The sequence below is a fragment of the Bicyclus anynana genome, chromosome 3 (genome assembly GCF_947172395.1).
Source record: "Bicyclus anynana chromosome 3, ilBicAnyn1.1, whole genome shotgun sequence".
Lineage (NCBI taxonomy): Eukaryota > Metazoa > Arthropoda > Insecta > Lepidoptera > Nymphalidae > Bicyclus > Bicyclus anynana.
Genome location: NC_069085.1, coordinates 10,976,648 through 11,000,704, shown reverse-complemented (window position 1 = coordinate 11,000,704; position 24,057 = coordinate 10,976,648). Strand labels below are relative to the sequence as shown.

Here is a 24,057-nt window from a genome sequence, read left to right as displayed (position 1 = left end):
AATAGGGCAAGATTATGTTTAGTTTAATTAACTAAATAATAAGTTAAATATTATTTAGTTGATACAGTTGACTCAAGAAAGTTATACGTGAATATTTTCTGAATTTACACCAATATAAATATATATACGTATATCTAGGTAACATATGAACAAATGAACATGCTAATACGGTAGATAGTATAAACGATAGAGTAAGTCTAGATTCCTAATCATCTGCGGAGTTGTTGTTGTCTTACAGACCAGTGATAAAAATAAAAGTGAGAATTCCAATTATAAAACATGGAAGTCTGCACATATATCAATTTAAAGGTTTAAGGTAGTTAAGATTCAATTCAACAAAAACAGGTACCGTAACAACATAATGGGCATATAGCAGTTAGATAATAAACTGCAACAGAATATTTGCGAGAAGATGGGTGGCCTTGTGGCAATATATCCGGGTCTATCAGAGGTTATGTAATATACCTACATGTTCGGAGGCTTAAAGGAGACTCGGCGGTGAAGCTGGCGCGGCGTCGCCTTGGCGTCGTCTGCGATGCGTGGCCCCGACATACTCGTATGTAGGGTTCGCGCTTTTTATATCAACTGTACCATAAAATACTTAATAGTTCATTGTGGATGCAACGCATGTAAATTGTAGATCCAGATTACTTGTTGAAGCAACTATGTGCATGAAAGAGTAATCAAGAAAAGCCTCAATAGCTCAACGGTAAAGCGGCCGGACTCATCACCGATGAGTGGAGATTCGATCCCCGCCCGCCCGATGGACTATTGTCGTACCACTCCTAATACATTCTTTCCCGACTAGTTAGAGGGGAATGGAAATATTAGTCGTATTTTAAAGATATGGCAAATATTCTTAAAAAAAGTTTCGTAAGTTGCGGCATGTCATGGTTAGATCTAGATGCTGCAGTCATAGAACAAACAGCTGCAATAACTTCGTTTGAGTTGACAGCTCGCATCTATTTTTATAATATAATAACCTCTAAATGCTTATCAGAATTATTAAAAGTATAGATTATTATCTTACTTTTCTTTAATTTTTTTTACAGATCTAGATTAATTTGTCTTAAGAGGCAAGGCAACTTGTACTTGTAATATTTTTCTATATCATTTTTTTAGACTCATTCTACATGCAAAATCTTAACCCGCGAGGAGGTAAAATTATTAATTGAGCCACAAATAGAATAATGAATACGTTAATTTGGAAGAAATTTTCTTTATTCAGGTATAGTGGTAAAATTTTTAGATAATTACACGTTAAGTAATGAGAAGTAAGAATTAAAGATACTCCATATAAAAGAGTTCAACGCGCTTGCATCCGCTCACGTCCGCGTTGCGTTGAGTCGTGTTCGAGAGAATTCGAGACACTATTGACTCGATGGTATAAATTAGCTTAGAATGTGACTTCACGCGTGGTGCTTGTTTGTTTTTAGGCCACAGAATACATATGCACAAGTACTTAGGCTATGAGACGATAGAGTAATGTAGATGATAATACAGGGTCACTGGGAACATAGCGATGCCTTTAAGGGGTGATAGTAAGGATTATTAGCTATCAATTTGCATTAGGTTATATGGGCATAAAAAGAAATTCAAAATTCATTTATTTCAATTATGCTTAGTTTACAAGCACTTTTGAAATCAAATTATGTCATAATTTAAATTTACCGATTTCCTTTTTCCTAAGCCTTTTCTCTTTTTAAATAATGTGGGTAAAAACGGCAAGACAATCTTGTTTCTTGTTTTTTTTGCAATGGATTGTTTCCAATCTAAAAATATTAAAAATAACCACTAAATACGTTAGTTTTATTTTAAAATCCACTTTGAAGTAGAGAAAACACACATTTCCTTAAAAAAAAGAGAAAACGCTTTTATTTGAAATTTATTCAAATAAAAGCGTTTCTGCCCATTGAACCTAATGCAATTTGATAGCTACTATCACCTCTTAAAGGGATCGCTATATGTTTCCAGTAACCCGTATATTTTTATATTTATAATGAATCTGAAAATCTTTTTTTTATTATTTGACAAGATTTGACTACGAATTTACTTGTTTTATTTTGTATTACACAGACGATCGTACTAACTCTGAAAGCTTAGATGTTAACTAGATAAAATCATAGCTGTAGACCTTGTTGAGCTTTTTATATAGTGACAGATCATTCCAGCTTTTTACTCGAAAATGTAAATATCAAATGGGAAAACTTGGAATGATTGATATACGAGTATTGCCTACATATTAATTGTATTAGTATAAGTACTACTAGGAAACGTGTCTTTCAATTGCGTGTTAGCCTTGACTTTTCAAACTTTATTGAACAGAATTTCTCTTTAAAAATTTAATTATCAAAAATCCTTTCTTAGCGAATATATTTTAGAAAAAAAAAACCACGTCAAAATTTTAGCTCGCTAGATTTATCAGATTCTGTTTATCGAATAACAGTTAGTCAGTTAGTTAACCTTCTATAATATATTATGTACCTAATATACCTACACAAAGTCTAACCATCAAATAAAGCCCTCACTTATGAATGAATATATTCTTAATACAAAATGTATACAAATAAATCAAATTGAAATGTCACATGTTTGTAATTTAAAATAATAGCTTTTACTCAATGCTTACGAAAGCATATTATACGGTAGGTAATTTTTTAAAATATTTTTTTAATTTTTTTTAATTGTCTGTTTGTTCCAGCAAATTTCTGTAACGGCTTTGTCGAATTGAACAGGTCTTTCACTAGCAGATATCTTACGTTATAAAGAATAACAAAGGTTATATTTTATCCCCGTATTCCAATGAGAATAGGAATTATGCGGGTAAAACGCGGGACTAGTTCATTATATAACTATTAAGGATTTTCTGCCTTTTTCTGGACCTTTTACCCAAATATTCATAGACTGTATAGGCTATTTAAGACCTGGCAATCATACTCGTGTGACTAAGTATACTTTTCCTGCGGATCTACATGCAATCCGAAACGATAAATCCCTTGCCAATTGAAGGGTCATATTTAGTCACATACTGATATAGTCTGATATAGACTAATTGAAATGTGTTTGAACTTCAAGGACTAATCGTCCTATTTAAGTAAACTAATTAATTTTCCCGTTTTTTATTTCTCTTTATGCTAAACTTTACAAACCGCTTGTTAATTTAAGCATAATATAATGATATTGAAACTAGTGGCATATAATAAAATTTATAATTAGCTACCTATCTGATCTATAAAGGTCAAGTGAATATTCAATATGACATAGAAATCTAAGAAATTATGTAATACCATTTGAGAAACAGCAAAGATTAAAGTATTTCTGAAATTCTCAAGTATAATTTTTGACCAAAAAGGAATAACATGGTTACTTTTACGGTTATTACTCCTAAGAGTAAGAAAAGTTAGTTAATTAGTAGATTCATGTAGGTCAAAAGTTAAATCTTATAACAACGAACGAACGTTATAGGACCGAAGGACTATAACATTAGTAGGTCGTCGTAATTGGTTATATTGACACTTTTTTTTTCAAAAATATATTATACCTCGAAAAAATATCCATACTTATATTGTAAATCCGAAAATATTTGTTTGTTTGTTACATTTTCATGACTAAACCACTGAACTGATTTTACAAATTCGTTCTTCAATGAAAAGTTATATTATCTGCGAGAAAAAATCTAATCATTAGGCTTGAAAACACTACGCGCAAGAAATCAAGGGGCGTCCGCTAGTTATTTACCTCTTTATTACTAAGCTATGCCTAGGATTGACTAATTTCGTTAGTGAAGTCATGACCTCTGCCTAATAAACTTAAGAGTAGAGGAGTTTGATTGTAACATACATGCACGTAACAACTGCATATTGGCACGAAACTGGCAATCTATAGTTTAAATAGTAAATCTTCGGAAAGTTATGCAATGTACACCGTGTGAAAGTGTGAATGATTAGAACGCCTAAATAACCTATAGACATGAAGTCAATATCGCAATCACTTAAGCAAAAAAAGTAGGTAGTCGGATTGACACATTCCACTCGGCTCATCAATGCACTAGAACAAAACCTTGTAGTCTGCTTTTTCTACATGCTTTTGTTATTACGCATACCTTATGTACACAGGCTAAAGTGATTTATGTTCTGTGTTTATACACTACTGGTAATCGATTGGATTGTCAAACTTCAACATTAATTTGAAATAAATATTTGAAATAAATAAATATCTTTTTTCAACTTCCAACTACTAACAACTACATTAATAAAAATGTGGTAATATCTATAAAACAAAATAATAATTAAGCACTAAAATAAAGTATATAATGTCAGCAAACAATTGTATATATGTGATTAGGTCGGTCATATAAATAAAATAATATTATTTTTTGATATTTTATTGTTTGAATAAACATATGTTTAATTAATTGGAACAAATCAGGAAGTACTGTCACAGAAAAGGTGGAAGCTATTCCGGAAGTCGCTCCGGAATTCGGAAGTAAAGTAGCCATTGCCGTTTCTGGAAGTTGAAGGTATCATTCACTATGACTGGTTTTGTAAGATAAATAAACATTTTCCATATATCATATTATTGAACTACGTTCATTTACGAATTATTTATTAAACAATGAAATAAAACGTAAATACATTGGATATAGTTATGATATATGTAAAATATTTTGACCGTTTTTTCCCCAGAAAATAATTTGTGATAGTTTTATAAGATGTAATATATGTCTAATTATAACAGTCATTATTTAAAATTTTCAATAATATTTTGCATTTCATATGTAACCTCTGTTCAAAATATGTACGAATAAGTAAGAGAAATAAGTTATTTAAAATATTTCTGCTTGACTGCAAAATCAGAAATATACCTACTTATTTACTTTGAGGTCTTTTATTTGATTACGTTTTACGGTTCAAACACAAGTCAAGTTTCTGATATTTGCTTAAGCAAAAAACAAGTGTCGTCATGTATACCCAGTTAACGATGTCGTACATATTGTTCAGATATTAATGGAAAAGCCAACACCAATGATTGTATCTGTAAATAAATTTTAATTGTGACATACAATAAACGTATTAGGTCTATAATTTTATTCATATGTCCGTATTGTAGTCAATTAAGTAAAGTCTACTTAGATATTCACACGATAGAGGTGTATAGTTGTTGTACGTTGTACATATGTAAAATTATACTTGCGAAGACAAGCCATATCTGTAATAAGAAAGAAAGAAAGAAGAAAGAAAATATACTTTATTGTACACCACAAGGAACATACAACACAATCGATACAAAAAAATAATAGAAACATGACAAAAATCAATCAATTTCATTTATCACATATCGCAAAGTACGGACTTAAATCAATAATCCTTAATATATGTAATGCAAGTATTAAAGATTACTTTATCTTGCCAAGAATTTAATTATTTATTTATATTATATTTGAGTATTAAATGAGATGCGCAGAATATGAGACGTCAAAGCAAAGTTACTGACGAAGCGCGACGCGGCGGCAAGTAGGCGCGCAAGAGTCAAGGATCCTTCAAGATATTTCCTTTCACTTGCGACAATGCAAGCGCACCTATGTATACTGATAGCCTATAGATTCTGTTAGGTAGTATATATATACGTAGGCACTTCTAACTAATTCTGTATGAATAAGGCCAACGACTGTATTCTCACTAAATACATGTTGTAAATTCCTTCCTAGCGGTACGTAGATCTGACATTGTTGCGTCGCTAATGTATTTCATTTTGAAATAAAGTATATAATAAATTGAAATTAAAATTAGCCGTGATAGCCTAGTGTATATGACCTCTGACTCCGAATCCCGAGGGTGTGGGTTCGAATCCGGTCCTCCAGTTGTGTGCATTTTAAGAATAAATATCACCTGTCTCAAAAGGTGAATGAAAAATCATCGTGAAGACTTCATTTACGCAGAGAATAAATGAAGTCTGCCAATCCGCAGTGGGCCAGCGTAGTGAACTATTGGCCTAACCCCTCTCATTCTAAGAGGAGACTCGAGCTCAACAGTGAGCCTAATATGGGTTGATAATGAATACATATGTATATCCTAACATCTAGAAAAACATTAAGACCCCTTGAAACTAAAGAAAAATAAAAATATAAACTTTAAAGGTAACTCAGGTAACTGCAGAGAGTTCGTTTTATTAATGTAGTTAGTTAGGTATATCATGTGTGTATTCGGATTTCGAAGAAGTTATTACAAAAGATTTTAAGACTTAATCTCTGAACGTGTCTTACTTTTCCTGAACGAGAACTTAACGAATAAGGAAAACATACTTTATGAATACTAAACTTGAGGTAGAACCAGTATTCTTTAGGTATATATTCATAATTCATAACATATTATGAGAATAAGTTAAATATGCAATCCATATTAAAGGTATTATAAATGCAATACGTCTGTCTGTTATCTTTTTACGGATATGCCGCATTTTGATGAATTTTGGAGACAAATTGGAGCTAGTCGCAAAACTATAAATCGATCGTTGATATAGACCATCTATTAAATAGATATGTGTTTAAAGAATTTTGAAAATTTGACTCCTATAAGGCTAATAGGAGTTTCTATCTTTTTTTAATTTTTATTTACGGTAAATGGTATATTGACTGTAGTAAAATATAGTAGTAATATTGGGGTTAAAAAGGATATAGAAGCGTACAGTGATCTCGTCGCGGACAACGTCGCGAGCCTCCGCTAGTGTAAAAATAAAACATCTAAATTTAATTGATGAAGAATTGAAAATATTTTATTTTAAATTAATGTTGACTCATTGATTGAGTCAATTATAAATTAACATTCAATGTACCGTATACTAAGTATGAATTAAGTTAAATTCACTCTAATAGATTAGCTAATGTATCTTTTCTATACTACTTACGCAAGAGTTTTTTTTTTATTTTATGAAGTGTAAGAACAGAAATAAGGAATGCTGCGACAGCGCACTCCACCTGATGACTTTCACTGCTTTCACTATCGCAGGCTGTATGTACTGTGACTCCGCGTAACTATACTTGCCGATATTATATTTGTACCCAAGCTTGGAACTCAATGTCAACTCTCTATTTATATTGACGCCGACAACAATTCTATTGATTTTCATTGTCCTTATTTAGTTTCAATTTACACTGTATTGCAACATCAAATGGAAAGTTTGAAATGATGACGGTATACTGTATGCAGATGGCCGGAGCGAAGGTGATGATGTGCAACGAGCCACCCACCGAGGTAATGTGTAAGGGAGGGCGGTGTGTTGGTGGCGTCTCGTAACTATTGTCTTGCTTTAAGGTTACGTAGTGCCGAATTGCTGCATGTAAAAGCCGAAAGCATATGAACAAACGACTTCTTGCCGAAGTGCCTCGCCTTAATACCATTGATCAAGATTTACAGAAGTAGATTTGGTTTGTTAAAAATAAAATTTTAAAAGTATTAACAGTAGTGGGTTAGTAAGTAGTTCAGTAACAAGTCAAATTTGTTTTTAATCGAAAAATAATATAATGAGAAAGCTAAGTTATACTACCCTAGTAGCTACATGAAATACAAATCACGCCCATATGGATTGTTGGCAAGAATACTGGTTAATCCTTTGTGCCAACGAAAACGAGCCAGCCTTTTTGTTACCAGTCTAATTCAACTAGCCACGGTGAAATAAGAGTTTCCACGGCAAAAGTAACAAATACCTATACGTTGTTATCGGCATGCTTATATCGTTTACCCATTCAAGCTTTTACTGCTGTGGCTACCTGTCTTTATTCTGTGTTCCTGATACAAGACGAAACCAAAGTGTTAACGCAAGTAGAGTCTAACATAAGTACCCGCCTCGTTCCCCAGAGGACCAGCCTTAACCTTACAGGTTTCTTTCCAACATTCCGACATAATCCTGAAAGCTCGATTAACGTAGAAATATTTATGGAGGCAATAGTTTTGTATATTACAAGCTGACGCCACGCTGCTTAACCCTGTGTAGTTCTCATTCCCGTGGGAATACGGGGATAAAATATAAACTGTGGCTGAATTTTTGGAATAAGGAATCGGAAGCCCGCGACTTAGTCCGCGTGAAATTCACTTTTTCACAAATCCCGCAGGAAGCATGGATTTTCCGGGATGAAGATGTGTAGCCTATGTAAGTAAAATTTATTTCCATTCCAAATTTCAGCCAAATCGGTTCAGGAGTAGCGGCATTAAAGAGTAACAAACATCCATACAAACTTTCACATTTATAATGTTATGGAATAGGAGACAGAGGTCATATCCATGGGCTATCACGGCTCTCAATTACTAATTATACTCATTTTGGTATTTATTTTGGTCAGAGAATCAGTATTGCCATACAAGGTGGCAATACTGCCAGCCTTCTGGGCACTTTACCAATGAACATCGATTCGGATGAATTCTACGACGCCTAAGTCTATAGATATAATTTTATATTTCCTTTTTTTATATTTATAGGTATAGGTAGTTAATTTAGTTAGGTAAATGTTTTTGTTCTAGCCGATGTACATTGTTTAATAAAACGAACAGAAAATTGTAAGAAAAAGAAAATACAAGAAAGGGTATAGATAAATACAAATATTACATGATAGAAAACCAATTGTTTGTAATTTGTATACTTCAAATATAGTATGTGTAGATTTGGTGTAGATAGATCATGGAACAAATCCGTCAACATAGGCTAGTATTAATTTTTTACGTCTCATATAATCCGTACTATCAAGGAAAGAAAACGGAAACAGTATAAGACGGTTGTAACACCGAAGGTACAATATAATATCGTTGGTTGTAACTTATTTACAATTAGGTAGGTTGTACCGGAATTATAGGAATTATGTTATTATCCACAAATACGTACTAGGTACGTATTAATTGTTTATCTATAATACTCATGTCAATTCATATATGATTTATTAATTTAAGAAATGAATAGCAAATTATTTTTGGTCTTAAATTTAGTTGGTGATACTTAATTATAATTAAGTAGAATCATTCATAATATGAATGATGCATAATATCATAAAAATAATTAAATATTATATCTTTTTAATGTTAATTATGTGTAACACGATGCTGTCTATTATTATTAGAGAAAAATCTCTAATGTTAATTTGTTGTGTAATAAAAGGTGTATTCATAAAATTTAACTCTCTTAACTCATTGAATCATTCGTGGTACCCTAACTTATACGATCACAGTAGTAGAGCTCAGTTACCGCCGTATTTATTTTTGTCGCCTAGAAACATTGCTGTGTTTCGGTCTGCGGGGTGTAGTTGCAATTGTAATTGTAATTGTACCTATTATTAAGCGTAGTTAGACGTGTTCCTAGTCAGCCTTGCGATGTGTTGCTTTGTGATGGTTTTTCAATTATCATCAGGTAGACGTAGACCACTTTTTCCGTTTATTACTACTATATCAATACATATAAATAACCATGAAGTGTCCGTCTGTGATTTCAAGATTACTGAGTTTTCTCAAATGCTTATACTTATTTACATGATACCAAACCATAAACAAGCTCTTGTCTGTCTGTTTTTCTGTTTGTCCGGACTAATCTTTGGAGCGGCTGATCTGATTATAGCGGGACTTTCACTGGAAGATAGAGGAGGTTATGGAACGACATTAAGGCTATTTATATCCTGAAAAGATCCGTGGTGATTTGTGAAAAACTAAATTCTACGTGGACGAAGTCGCGGGCGTCTACTTGTGAAAAATATATTTGTACTCTAAATATCGAATGTTGATGACAGTTAAAAGTCACGTGAATTTCCATTGGATCATGAATGTCTAGTTTTAAACCAGTCCGGTGGTATTCAAATCTTTTCGCGCTATACTAAGCAAAAACTGTAAGTGTCAACCGAGTACTTTATTGTACGAGTAATTGAAATTATCATTAAATTATGTAAATTGAATAATTTATGCGTGCAAGCTCTATTTGCCCTTCGTCTGGTACGACTACGAGGTAAGTTGGATTATTTTTGCATTGCGTGTTGTTTTGCGGAGATACCGGAGATACTTGCTATTCTACTAAAGCATAGGTAGCGTATGTGAACGGTAAATGAATTCCAATGAGTAGGTATACATTCAATTATTTAAAGTACGTGTAATGTGTACATATGAATAATACGTTATCTCTACAAAATCAAGAATGTTCCGACTGAGAATAACAAGTTTAGATCTATTTTGTTTCAAAATTAAAATATTGCGTTTTGTGGTATAAGGAATTTTATTGTAGGTTCTTAGAATTGTGATTAAACGAAAGTTATGTAAAGTTTTAATTATGGATTTCACAGCAAGGACAAAGAACTAGGACGATTTGTCTTTTAACGTTTAGCAAGGAAGGCCTTGATATAAAAGCATGAATTAAAGTACCTATGTAATAATGTACCTAATTAGTAATAGATCATTTACGGAAATATTTGTATCCGGAAACATTTAATATTTTAATACAGTTTCAATATTCCAATACTGTGTTACTAAGAACTATTAATTGTAATATAGGTACTATACGGTATACCTACTACAATACAACTTTATTTCAGAGGTTCACTGTAGGTACTTGTTTAATGATTATGACATTCACATCCGCTTCAAGCTCTATGGAATGTTTTGCTTGTTACGAAAAGTATGTTTTATTATAATGGCATTTTGAATCAATAAAAATACAAGTATTTTTTATTTTTTTATTTTTAATTTTATCCAACAGACTTAAGTAGAAAAATCACATAAAGTATTAAAACAGACCTATTAATTAATATAATGTGAGTCTATATTACAAATATTTAGGTAGGTACTTAGACTACATCGGGATTATGACCCAGTACATTTCCTAATTACACGGACTCATTCGTCATCGAATAAGTCTACACTGAAAAAAGTTGGCATTTTATTTGAACCCCGAATATACAGTCCTTGCAATCGTTAATTGCAATTTTATAATAAACTAATTTGCACCTTATGAGGTGCGAGATCTCATCTAGTAGTGGCCGTCACCCGTTGGGTCGTTGAGCCATGGGTAATTGACTGGGCACCGCACGCACGTCTGTAGATTGATGGTTTCACCGGGAACTTCCTTGGATATGAGCTTACACGAGTGAGGTACCCAACAAGCGGGGTTAGCTTCTACGGCGCACTTCTCCCTCCACGGTTCAAAGTTCTTGACTTCGGAAACAGTACGCGGGTTTTGTATCCATTGTATTACCTGAGTCATGGTCACGAAGTATACGTCATTGTGAGTACTCTGGATTTCGTCGATCCAATACAGGAACGCTTCTAAGAATTCGGGATTGTTCTTCAACCACGCAGCGTGGAAGTAGAGTCCGAGAGGAGCCTTGTTCTGATCGTAATGGCGGTCGAAGTTGTGATTCAGGAAATTGTAGAACTGATCACCAGTTAGAATATTTGAGCACGAGTCAACCATAGCACATCCGGGCAAGTACTCGTCATTGGTAGGATCTTCACGGCGATCGAGTTCATTCATGACCATCTCCCAGACAGCGTGACTTCTGGTCGGGCAGCTCTGCAGGTTGCCGTGGCAGCGATGGGGCATACGGAAGTACATAGTGTATGGCCATAGAGGAGGATTAGACAGAGGAGCTGTGATAGTACTGTCGTATAAGAAAGCTTGCTCTTCCATCATCGTAAACTGATTGTTGCCACCGACACGTAGGTAAGGCGCGCGGACACCCACTACGCTGTTGTCAGTAATGTTAGCGAATTTTTCGATGATAACTCTCATGCCGGCCATTTCTTTACCCCAGTCATCGATAGAAGCGTTGCTCCAGAAGCGTTCATCGTCATTATGCCTATAAATGATTTAAAAATTTAATCATAACAGTTATTTATAGAATGTACAGTTAGTTTAAATCGAAATACGTGATAGAAACTTACGTGATTGAGTGTACCGCGATTTCGTGTCCCTTTCTGTGAGTTTCTTGCACGGCTGAATAGTTTGTGTACTTGTGAGAAATAAAGAATGTGGCCTTGATGTCACAACCATTTGGATTTTTACGTTTTCCATTGAAAATTTCTTTGTACAGCTCGATGTTGTTGTTATTAATGGCGTCATCAAAAGTAATGGTAATCATCTGGGGCACATCTTTAGCGGGTAAGTCCCCGGGGATAACTGTTCCGTCCTCTGAGCAGAAACAGTCGGGCAGCACACATTGTGAAGTGTCGCATGGTGGAGCTCTGTTAGGATCATTGTCGATATCTAAAACAAAGAAAACATATTAGTAATAATAAGTCAAGCGCAAACTATCTACGCAATACTTAGCAATATGGAGCAATGACGCTGACGTAATATATATAGATGGAGATAAATTTTCTTATTTTAACACGCGGTTGGCACACTAATAAGCCAATAATATTTATTTTTTATTTATGGAACTGCAACGGTATTGACAAACATTAAACTGCGTGTATAATGTTAGAGACACGCAGGTCTAGAGGTGAGACAAGGAACCAGTATGGGCACTTTCGCTTGGTCAAATTGACACGTACACAAATAGATTTCTTGTTCTGTTTCTATCTTGTACTTGTTAGTTATGATTAACAATATTTTAGACTCGTCTAATTGTATGTGTACCTACCTAAGGTACGTATAAAAATAATGTTAATGTGTATTAAAATTACAATCTAAAATGGAAGCGATTACAAAACATTGGCTTTGGTCGAGTGGGTCGTTGTGTTACTTAAAATAAAGTCTCGCTTATATCACTACTTAAAATCGCTACAAAGTTAAACGTATTATATTTTTAGGTGAAAAAGATCCACTAGTAACAATTTATAACTTTTTTCTCTCTATCAATATATAAAAATGTCGCGGAAAATAATTTTCATAATTTCGCTAGGATAAGTTTTTGAAAATGTTACATAATAATAATATAAATGTTAACATATTCAACGAAATGTAAATAAAATAAACACCCCATTTGGTTAAGGTGCGTTGCGACACAGCATTGAGATGTTTTTTTAGGCCAAGTGATTGGCATTTCAGGCAAGTTGTTCGTTACGCCTCGCAAGCTAGTTTTTATTTGTAGTTGTTCAAGTTCAGTAATAAAAATATTTTATTTTAGATCAGATCCTTTGTGAAATACACGTAGAATTTAACATAACGCAACTAATTGTATAAACATAGGTTTATTCAATCATATAAACTGACATAGGTCAGTTGTCGATCATATTGACTCACCGCAAGAGTTCTCGTCGGATCCATCAGGACAGTCTTTGTCGCCGTTACAGAACAAACCACGCTCGATACAACTGGTATCACCGCAAGCCAAGAAGCCATCTTGACACAGCGGCTCCTCAGTATACAAGAGTGGTTTCACTTTGCGTTCCTTGTTCTTTAGTTTGCAGTTCTTTACGGCATCTTTCCAATCGCAAGTTTGCTTCTCAATGTCGAAGAACAAACCAGCTGGACAACGAATGGCTTGTATGCCCTGTTTGAAAAAACAAAAATATAGAATCTTCTACAAAATTTGAAGCTGACATTATCTTACTGTCGTTATTAGGGGTCATAGTTAATGTTTAAGGTTAATTTCATACAGGAGAGAGATCTGCCGAATTGGACTCAACAGATAACTAAGCAGATTAATCTGCATACAAGCAAGGTCGGTAAGTCACGACATAAATATTTATGTTGTATTAATTCTAAGCCAAACCTCTCTAAAAGACAATTAATCACACACACTTAACTAGAATTTAAAATGTTAGATGATCGTTGTAAGGATATGGTTATGTCATTGATACAAATAGGTGGTGATTCGACAAGAAAGGTATACATGTAAAAGTAGTAATCGCAATGCGCGTACCGAGGCAGTGCACTGGATGACGTCGCGACAGTTGTCGCCCTCGCCGGCCACCAGCCGGAACCATTCGCCAGCGTCCTTGTCCTTGCATAGCTCTAGCTCCTGGTTGTCGTCTTTCTTGGCATCCTCGGCTTGTCGCCGCCAACGGTGGCCGTCGGCGACCGCTGTGGAATTCATTTCAATTATTATTTTAATTGAATAACTTAATCTACGAGTAAAACGTACAATGTATAAAAATATTATTTTCTTACGATCGCAACCATTATAAAGATTAACACCTATTAATATTTATTATCTTTAATTGAATATTTGCAGATGCTTGCGGCTTTTTTTATACCTACTCGGAGGTAAAATGTCACTTGGAGATGTTCACAAATGTCAGAGGTGAGGTGAGCGCGCGTGACATTTGACTCGCTTCGAAATGCCAGCGACAAGGACGACTCTTTCTAAGTTCTTCTGAATATATCAAATTGTTACATTATGCATGGTATTTGATGCTTTTGTACGCGCGTCGTGTGTTGAAATTATTATAATTTGAAAAGGTCACGGAATAGTTGATTCGCTTGACCGCTAATTATGAATCAGGAAATCATGGAGATTTGCCTATTTTAAATACTTATTCCAAACTAGTTTTTTATTTAAAATTAAAACAGGAAATTGAAAATTAGAATTTCTAAGCAATTTTTATTATTACTTTCGTAATTAAGGGTTTGTATAAGCCACTGGATGAAGCGTGACGCGTTTTATACTTTACTAAATATGTAGAGATTATATAAAATAGGTGAGTGATGCACAAATAGTGTGTGAGAATGTGTAGATATGTGTGATTACAGAACACGTAACACGAGGAAACTGGGCCCTCGCAATATTAGATAATAGATCGCTTGCGAGACTGAGATTAAGCTGCCAAGAAGCAGTCACCGCCACGAATTAAAAAATATATTATTTGTATAATTTTTTTATTGAAATGTTTTTTAACTTCAAGATTGTATATGAATACCATAATAATAAATACATAAATAACCCTTCTTGTAGTCGGGTAATAATAATAAATATGTATATTAATACTCAGGAGCTAAACGTTAAAGAGTTTCTTAGTATGACAGAAGCTTCCTACTGCAAGTACCTACCTACCGAGTTAGGTATTGAAAGTATAAGTACTTATCATGAATATTGTATTTACAGATAATATATGAGACAACCTTGAAAAAGTAAACAGGAAATACTGAAACCCTGTGGCCAATGCCGACGTCGCTCGTATATACGCATAAGATAGATTTCGTAAGTAATTAATTATAGCTACTACTACGGGTTCAAAGTTATTTTTAATCTAGTAATATAATACTGAGGTCAAACCTACAACAAATTTGTATACTATTACAGTAAAACTCAAAAGTATATTATAAGTAATTAGTATTTTACAAGAACATGCTTTTTACTTGGGATTTATTAAAAAGAGCTTAAATATAATTTTAAATTAATTTTAAATAATCACAGGAAAAAAGTGATCTTAAACATATAACTATGAGCATTAAAGAAACGAAAATTGGAGCACGAAATTCTGACGAGCGGAGCGCGTTGATGTCTTTTATATGAAAACTATCCACAAGTATTTAAAGTAATAAGTTTAGTAAGTCTTAATAACATAAAGTATAAAAGCCGTGATTGCCCAGTATATACGACCTCTGAATCCGATTCCGAAGGATGTGGGTTCGAATCCGGTCCGGGACATGCACCTCCAACTTTTCAGTAGTGTGCATTTAAAAAAATTAAATATCACGTGTCTCAAACCGCAAAGGAAAAACATCATAAGGAAACCTACATACAAGAGAATTTTCTTAATTATCTGCGTGTGTGAAATCTGTCAATCCGCAATGGGCCAGCGTGGTGGACTATTGGCCTAACCCATCTCATTCTGAGAGGAGACTCGAGCTCAGCAGTGAGCCGAGTATAGTTTCATAAAGTATCTGGTTTCGGTATTAAATAACATTTTATTATTTACTACCTAAAACTATTAAATTATACAAATTTTTAAATTTTATGGATAAATACGTACTCTTTGAACGTTTGCACAGTCTATATCTCGAATGAAATATATTTAGATAAAACATTACTAATGAAGAACAATAAGGAATTTAAGCTAACCTTTCCTAATAAAATACATACAAATCATCCGGAATGGTGGCAAGAATACTGGTTGCATTTCCGGACAGCCAGGCTAATCTTTTGCGCAGGAAAATGAGCCAGTCTTTCTGTCACCAGTCGAGGCAACCAGCTATGGTGAAATAATTCGGGGAAATTTCACTATATGATAAATTACCGATAATTTATTAGACTGCAAAATTCCGAAACAATTGTGATCTAAGATTATGATGATAATTATGTTTCTATAAAACATTGAAATTTTAATTTATAGATTTAATATTACTGAAATGATATATATCAGGACGTGTTACCGGCCAACCTAAGAAGGTTGGGGCACAAAGGCACTGCTATGCGAGGCGTGTGTCGTCGAGGGCGACGGCCCTGTACGCTCGCCGAATATTGAACACGAATCAGTATGAAGCCACATCGACTACTTTTCCTTATATCGACATACTTCATCAAAATAGGCCTGGTGATAACGGGGAAATGATGAAATTATTACTCATGCGAACCTGTTCTCCTCATTTTTGAAGGCCAACATTGCAATATTCAGACATTCTCATTATTATACTTTATTTCCAGATTCTACGAGTTACATAGAAGGTAATATTATGAATTATTAACAAGTTTAAATTGCTGCGTTGAAGTGTTTTATTTAATAGTAGTTGAATAAACATTGCTAATGAATATCAGTGGAAAAACATAGTTAACGTTATCGCAAATGTCCTCCAACATTTATTATTACATAAATGTCAAATAATTTAAATAAAGTTAATATTTAGTCTACAGTTTTGTTTATACGTTATATACTCAGAGGCACAATTATCCGGGTAATTGCCTCTGAGTATATATATGAACCGACTTCAAAAGAATGTATAAATTGCACATAAAACTGACTACTATAAATACGTTTAATTTTTTTTAACTATTCAAAAAGTAATTTTCGGTTTGTCCGACTTTCACTATTGTTTTATGTACAACTTGTTACAGCAAGTCTATTGACCTCTTTTTATTGCAATCGATGAATACTATCTGAACAATGAAATTTTTAAATCGAAATAACTTTTAGTCTGTTTACAAATACTAAAAATACTAGTGAGACTAAATTGTTGATTTACCTAATGCTAATGCAGCTTCAACGAAGATGAGCGTTTTCAACTGAATGAAGTTAGATACACTAGATTGATGCCATGGGTCTGTCTGTGAGCTTTAAGTATTTCTTACTTCACTTTTATAAGCAATAGGTGAACAGTAAATGTGTAACATCGTGAGAATTGTAATAATGTGAATTCGATGACACGATACCAGATGAAGTTTAATTCATTTACGAGTAGTTACATACGCAATGTTTTCCCACAGTGGGTTAGAAGCAAGGCATTTTTATAGGAGTGTTACATTTTATTTACTTTTATTGTAAATTAAACATAAACAATAGATTAAGTTATATTACATTTTTCTAGCGAACTTTTGTGAAGTTCTAATCACAATGGATCAAGACTATAATGAAAATGTTTCAAGCGCATTACTTGTTTCTTAAATCCGTAAAATATTACAGTTGTAGAATAGCGGAATTATCGGAAAATATTATAAAACTAGGATGAAAATTATACTAATTTTTAATTCAGACTTTTGTGCCCCAAATGTCATTTACAACCGTTCAGCCACTATTGTGGAGCATTATTACCAATACACAACCATTTATTGGTATACCTGCATTACTTTATTCCTTAAAAGATAGAAATGAAAAATAAGATAATGCTTATAATATAACTAGAACTCTTTGATTATATAATAATGTTAATTACCGCAAACGGGTAATAAAAATACATGATAGTAAAATAAATTATTTTTTAGTGTTATATATACTTGTGTGATTTAAATGAATCGAGGGCACTTTTCTTAACTTATTGTGTCGTAAAGTACCTTATTATGCTACAAACTAAAGTCGTAAATTTATAAAATTTTCAAAGAGAAAGCTTTAGAGTCGATTACTTATTTGGTATTCTTGCCACTTGCATCGAAAATTTAGAAAACTGATCTGATTTGCATACCGACTACTACGGAGTGACATGGTTACGAAATCTAAATGTAATAAATACTAAAATCCGATACTACACATAGTACCTACTACCTATAGATTTACAATGTATCGGAATATTATTTGTTTTCATCATCATTTCATCATTATTTGGTAAATTAAGTATTTAAAAAAATTGAAATATATAATAGTCTGGATATTTTTAAAGTTAGAGAATTCTTATTTGGATCAGCTTCTTCCGTTCTTAGATAGTCTACATTACATCTACATCTCGTTATCAACGAGAATCCTATATCAATACCTACATTTATTTTTTAAGCATCATCATCATTATCAACCATATTCGGGTCACTGTTGAGTACGAGTCGCCTCTCAGAATATTGAGAGGGGTTAGGCTAATAGTCCACCACGCTAGCCCAATATGGATTGGCAGACTTTACACACATAGAAGAGAATTAAGAAATTCTCTGGTATGCAGACACGTGATATTTGATTTCTTAAAATGCACAAACTGAAAAGTCGGAGGTGCATGCCCCGGACTGTATTTGACGACCTACGCCCTCCGAATCGAAGGAAGATATCCTGTGGGCTATCGCGGCTCTATCTCTAAACAGATGCTACTAATTGTTTTTAATTTGTCAATTACAATACACCAAATTTAAATGCACATGCACATACAATTAAATAGTGGACGCCCGCGATTTCGTCCGCCCTTAGACCTCTTTAATCCAGCCCTATCGCAAAATCCGTTCATAGTGGATACCTGCTAACTATATATTACCTCCCTGTCAAATTTCAGCTTTGTACATCAAACGGTTGTCGAGATTTCGTGATGAATGAATGACCTTTCGCATTTATATATTAAGATTTGACATCTCCTTATTGAAGGATCAATGCGATCATGAACCGATCTAATCGGATATAAAAAACATGACATGCTCAAAGAACTTTATATTCTCTTCGGAGATTGGCGTTTTTATCTCTAAACAATCTCATGTAATGTCCATCACAAGTTGCCCAGATTAAATTATGACAGGTTCACCTTTTCAACATTGAATAATTTAAGCTGAAAATCATTCTTTAAATACATTTTCTACCTTGGACCGTGAATTTTATTGTGCAGTTACTGCGATCCGTAAAATGAATGCATTTTTTAATCAATAAGTAGATTATTTGATGCGTAAACATAATTAAACATTGTCTGGCCATCCAACCAATACAGGAGGTTTTTGATTGATGTAAACTTATAATTTTGACGGTGTAAAGAGGAATAATCATAAATAGAATGATAATGCACAGATTTTTACAGCAAATTGAAACTAAAATTTGTTTACCCTAGCCGTAGGAACACTTTCTGTAGTTGTAATTATTTACTTTATAAACAAGTTTTCATATTCTCAAATAGTTTTCTAATTTCAGTGTATTTTACGCTTAATTAAGGTTCCTTATTTCCGTATATGCCTGTCTGACGTATGATTTCAATAAGATAAAGGTCTTGGAGCCCGACAACTCGCATTGCAGCGCGTGGTGGCGCTCCTAAAAGGACCTTTAAATTAGTTTGATAATGATGCATGAGATTGGAAGCCGGTGGTTCCCAGACTATCTTGATTTTATAAAAGCTACAACAGTGTCAGCTGGCTGGTCTACGATAGGCAAGTATGATAAACAATTATGCAGTTTGGACCTTGGTGGCTTTGGGAAGTCTCCAGTTTCATGGGTCCAGACTCTCAACTGTTCAAGTACGAGTATAAAGCTTTTTTTTATATATATTATTCGGAATACTGTGTGAAAACGCATCACCAATTGCCAGTCACTTTAGAGCAATTTCCAAGCTATGAAGCTAAGAGTCTGTTGACTAGGGACATGATTTCTCGATATATTCCGAAGAAAATATAAAAAATGTATACTTCCACAAATGAACGTCTGGACCTTTGAAAATTTTTAAATTTCAAAACCACTACGGTTCGAACTCTAAAGTTGTCTCACGTGAAATGGTGGGAAAATGGGAGCATCAGCTGACAAACTAGCAGTTTTTACGAAGGTAAGGATCTTATCTGAGTACATCTTCTTCGTATCATTATTTAAAGATATAAACTGGTTAAAATGTATTCTATTATCTTTAAAAAGCTAGTCCAGACCACGTAATAAACAATACCTAAACATGATATTTATTCAATTCATACCCTTAAATCCTATTGAATTGACCCTACCGTAATCCTTCAGTCTTACTGGAAAACACTCTCACATAACTTTGTGACCGTCAAACTTTTTACTTATACGAGTATACACCTAGACTATGTGACTGTCAAAATGTAATAATCGTGATAGCTTACTTTAAAGCTTTAAATTATCACAGATAGGTAAATTTTAAAATTGCATTCAGTACAACTATGTCTAGCAAACTTTGTAAATCATAATCAATTCAAATATAAATTCCTCGGCTGAATTTGTGTCAAATATTTGACCTTAACTGCAAAACTAGTTATAGGTTTTGTAATTTTTAAACAATAATGTGTTAAGATCAAGACTTATAAATTCAATAGCTAACAGAATAGTCATTTGTTGCTCTTTATCTGCTTCAATATACTTAGTACGTTTATGGAAAAGGTATTAGTTTCCTTATATGACTTTGAGTATGTATAATAATAATAATAGAGAAACTGATGCGATAGCGGCAGTACAATTATAATAAATAGTAATCCATAGCTATTTTAACTGTTTTATTTTTTATTTATAATACTTATTGTTTTATCTATTGTGATTATTGAGACAAACGAATTGATTTCATAGAGTAAAATTATCAACCATCTATTTGCAGTTGTTGTCTAAATTAGTTCTAATGCGGATCTTGACCTTATCTAGCCCAAGTGAGTTTATGTAACTGAACCCTAGTAGTTACTGTTTATTATATGTAAACAATAAACATGTATTAGGTATGTACTACATAGAAACTTTAATTTTTAAATGGACATTTTTTGCTATTTTTTAGTTTCATTGACTAATTGTAATAACATGATATAGTGTTTATATTTAAACAAGATTAATGTGTAAGTAATAATAAAATTCATATATTTATCTATTATAATGACATTAAATTATATAAGAAGTTATAATGTTACTTAAAAGGCGTAGTATTTATACCTAAATTAATCAATCAGATGAGTAATGGTTTGGCAATACATGAACGCGGAACATATTAAGTATTTTCATGCATTACAATCGCAATCGGAACGAATGCTACGCGATTAAGACTCGTAGGGGCAGGCGACGTAACCGATTAGTTTGTAACTCTCCGATATAGTAATTATACAAATGTGTTAATATTGTCAGTAATGCTTGGTGTGTTTAACGCTAGTTAATATGAGAAAGTGCGAATGTGATTGAAGGAAGATTTTGGCAAGGTTATGCATTGCGGCGTGACCCGTCGTGTGTAGCAGGCTTTACTGCCCGTGCGCGTAGTGACGTCAGCAGCGCAACCGCAACGCAACAGACTGAATGTGAAAGTTCTCCACAACCACAATGCGCAGTCTCACTAAGTGCTAAATAATACTAAATATTTTTACAAAATTAGGATTTTCCAACCTAACAAGTATTAGTAAATAGCAAAACAAATTCACTTTAGCGTTAATAATAAACTAATTATTCACAGGATCAACTGAAATAACTATCGAGCACACATTGCAGCATCTGTTGTTATATTTGTATGAACTGTATATAACTAATAACTAAAGGAAATAATACAGAACACAGTTCACTATTAAATGATTATTATACAATAATAATTAAGTTCACTACACCGGCATACATGCAACTGGCTCGATAGTTGTATCTTTTAAGGTTGTCCTTGAAAGGCTCGCAGCGTTGATTACATTCTTAAGTCATTTGATGCAAGGAGATCACGTTCAGACTGGATTCAATTGCAAACTTATAGGCACTGTCTATGTCGCGACGGTCAACTCATGCAAATTCACTGTTCACTATTGTGGATATAGCACTGGATGCGGTCGATGCATTATTTGTCGCAGATGCGCGGATGTGACGTCGAGTCACCTATGACGTCGCGAAATAGACGGCACCTGGAGGCGTAAGATAAAGGTTAGGACTCACCGCAAGCGACTAAGAGACACGCGACCAGAGGAGCGACACGGGCGTAGCGCGCCATGACGGGATCACAACAGGTCGTTGCGCGGCCGCCGAGCGGTTAAATAGTGGCCTCAATCCGCGCCCCGCCCGCCCGCTCGCCCACGGCGCTCGTACTTCTGCCGACACCCTTTGCACTCATCAGCTGTGAATCACCTGCATCTCCAGGTGCATTCTTCACTACCGACATCGTAGTGAACACTTGGCGGAGATCATGCCAGCCAGTGCGATATCACCAGCGAATAATGATATAAGTATGCAAATAATATCTCGAATCATAAACATGAGTTGCATTTATTTTATTTGCATATTGTGTTCAATATTGTGTCGTTTCTCAAGATGATATAACAATACTTGTTTGACATCTGAACTGCACAGATAGTCTTTGCAAAGACATCTAACCCATGTTAAATATACTGCGAAGATGTCGGTATTTAGATAAAAAAAAATGCACAACAACTATGAAGAATATAGTTATTTTTCACGGAATATATTAGCCATAGTAAATATAACTAATATTACTTCCCCTCCAATTAGTCCTGAAGCAGTACGCGCAGTGGAATTACAAGACGGAGGTTGGATTCGATCCCCTTAGGTCTATTGAGAGCTAGGTCGATTAAGATTTTCTGAATTTTTCCGGTCTGGCTGGTGGGATGCTTCTGCCACTCTACCGGCAAAGACGTACCGCCAAGTGATTTAGAAAGGGGTAACTTGTAATGAATAAAAAAAAATAACTACACTAAGTTCTAGTCCACTAGACTAGATAAGATACTAGTCCAACTGGTGTTGATCGAACCTACGATCTCTCGGTTTTGTCCGGCCTCTTAACTTCGGGTCTACTGAGAGGATGTATGTAGTTAATATATTCTTTCATTATTGACTAGTCGACACACGAATCTGCGGTGTGTAGTTCCCGTTTCCGTAGTATTTCGTGAATAAAGTATTTAATATGTTACTCGTTGATAATGTAGCTTTTGATTGATCCAAAATCGGTTTTGTGATCAAAAGTGAGTTTGGCTGTGAACAAACAGCCAAACTCACTTTTGCATATTTACTCGTATGTTTGGATATTGGATACTAATGATTTTTTTTGTTTGTTTTACTTCCAGATTGGTCCTATTTAAGTTTCATGAAAATCGGCTCAGTATTTTTTTTAATGTTTGTTACCTCATAACTTCCTCATTTCTTATTCAATTTTGAAAAATCTTTATTTGTTTGAAAGAGTATACTTTCAGATCAGTCCTATTTAATTTTCATGAAAATCAATTCAGTAATTTTGTGTTAAAATGAAAATAACGAAATTGCCCGTACTGTGGCGCTTTCGTTCACTATGCTAGGACACACTAAAACTAAAAAATAAAATCTTTTTAAAAAAAAAAAATTAAACTGACTTCAAAATAACAAAAATAAACTAAAAAGCAAAATATTACATCGTATGTATCTATTAATTCAAGGCGTACAAAAATCATTATGACAGATAATGATTTTAGTTTGCTAAGACATTTTTTACTTTCATGTGGTTTTGCAGTAACTAAAATCACCACACGACACTTCAAAGTGATCAATAGGTAGAAAATATTAAAATATTATTTTTCCCTTTTTAGTTTCGTGGGTACGTTAATGCTTTGGGATCGGTTGTATTTTTTTTAATAATTCTAAATTGTAAATTAGGTAACGGAAAAAGCAATTCAACTGGAAACTTTCATTGAAAAAGCTGCGAGGTTACAGGCACGAAAAAGCCGAATATATCTCCCTTATTTTCCCACACTTAGAGTAGAAACTTTTTATTTTATATGGGACTAATTTTGAAGTCCTATCTAATAAAAAAAGAGTTATCAAAATTGGAGTTATCGAAAGAGGTATGCGTGGTTTTACTTTACAATTAATAGGTATACAATCAATCATCCCC

General features: G+C 33.8%; 1 protein-coding gene across 1 annotated transcript; it reads right to left on the bottom strand.

Annotated features, from left to right (window-relative positions):
* Positions 1–10,682: 10,682 nt before the first annotated feature.
* LOC112058551 (chitin deacetylase 1) lies at positions 10,683–22,265 on the bottom strand. Its single transcript, XM_024099454.2, has 5 exons — positions 22,116–22,265; positions 13,829–13,989; positions 13,207–13,456; positions 11,904–12,225; positions 10,683–11,818 (listed from the first exon to the last, which is right to left on the bottom strand). Exons 1-5 carry the CDS (start codon positions 22,168–22,170, stop codon positions 10,990–10,992), a joined length of 1,617 nt encoding a protein of 538 aa, XP_023955222.1. The 5' UTR covers positions 22,171–22,265; the 3' UTR covers positions 10,683–10,989.
* Between the last annotated feature and the right edge of the window lie 1,792 nt (positions 22,266–24,057).

Bases quoted from the DNA above. Each gene is read 5' to 3' on its own strand.
- LOC112058551 (XM_024099454.2), bottom strand. From the start codon at position 22,170: ATGGCGCGCTACGCCCGTGTCGCTCCTCTGGTCGCGTGTCTCTTAGTC. The intron at 13,457-13,828 runs GTACGCGCATTG...TTTTTCAAACAG, and splicing joins TCATCCAGTGCACTGCCTCG to GGCATACAAGCCATTCGTTG. The intron at 11,819-11,903 runs GTAAGTTTCTAT...AATCATTTATAG, and splicing joins ATCGCGGTACACTCAATCAC to GCATAATGACGATGAACGCT.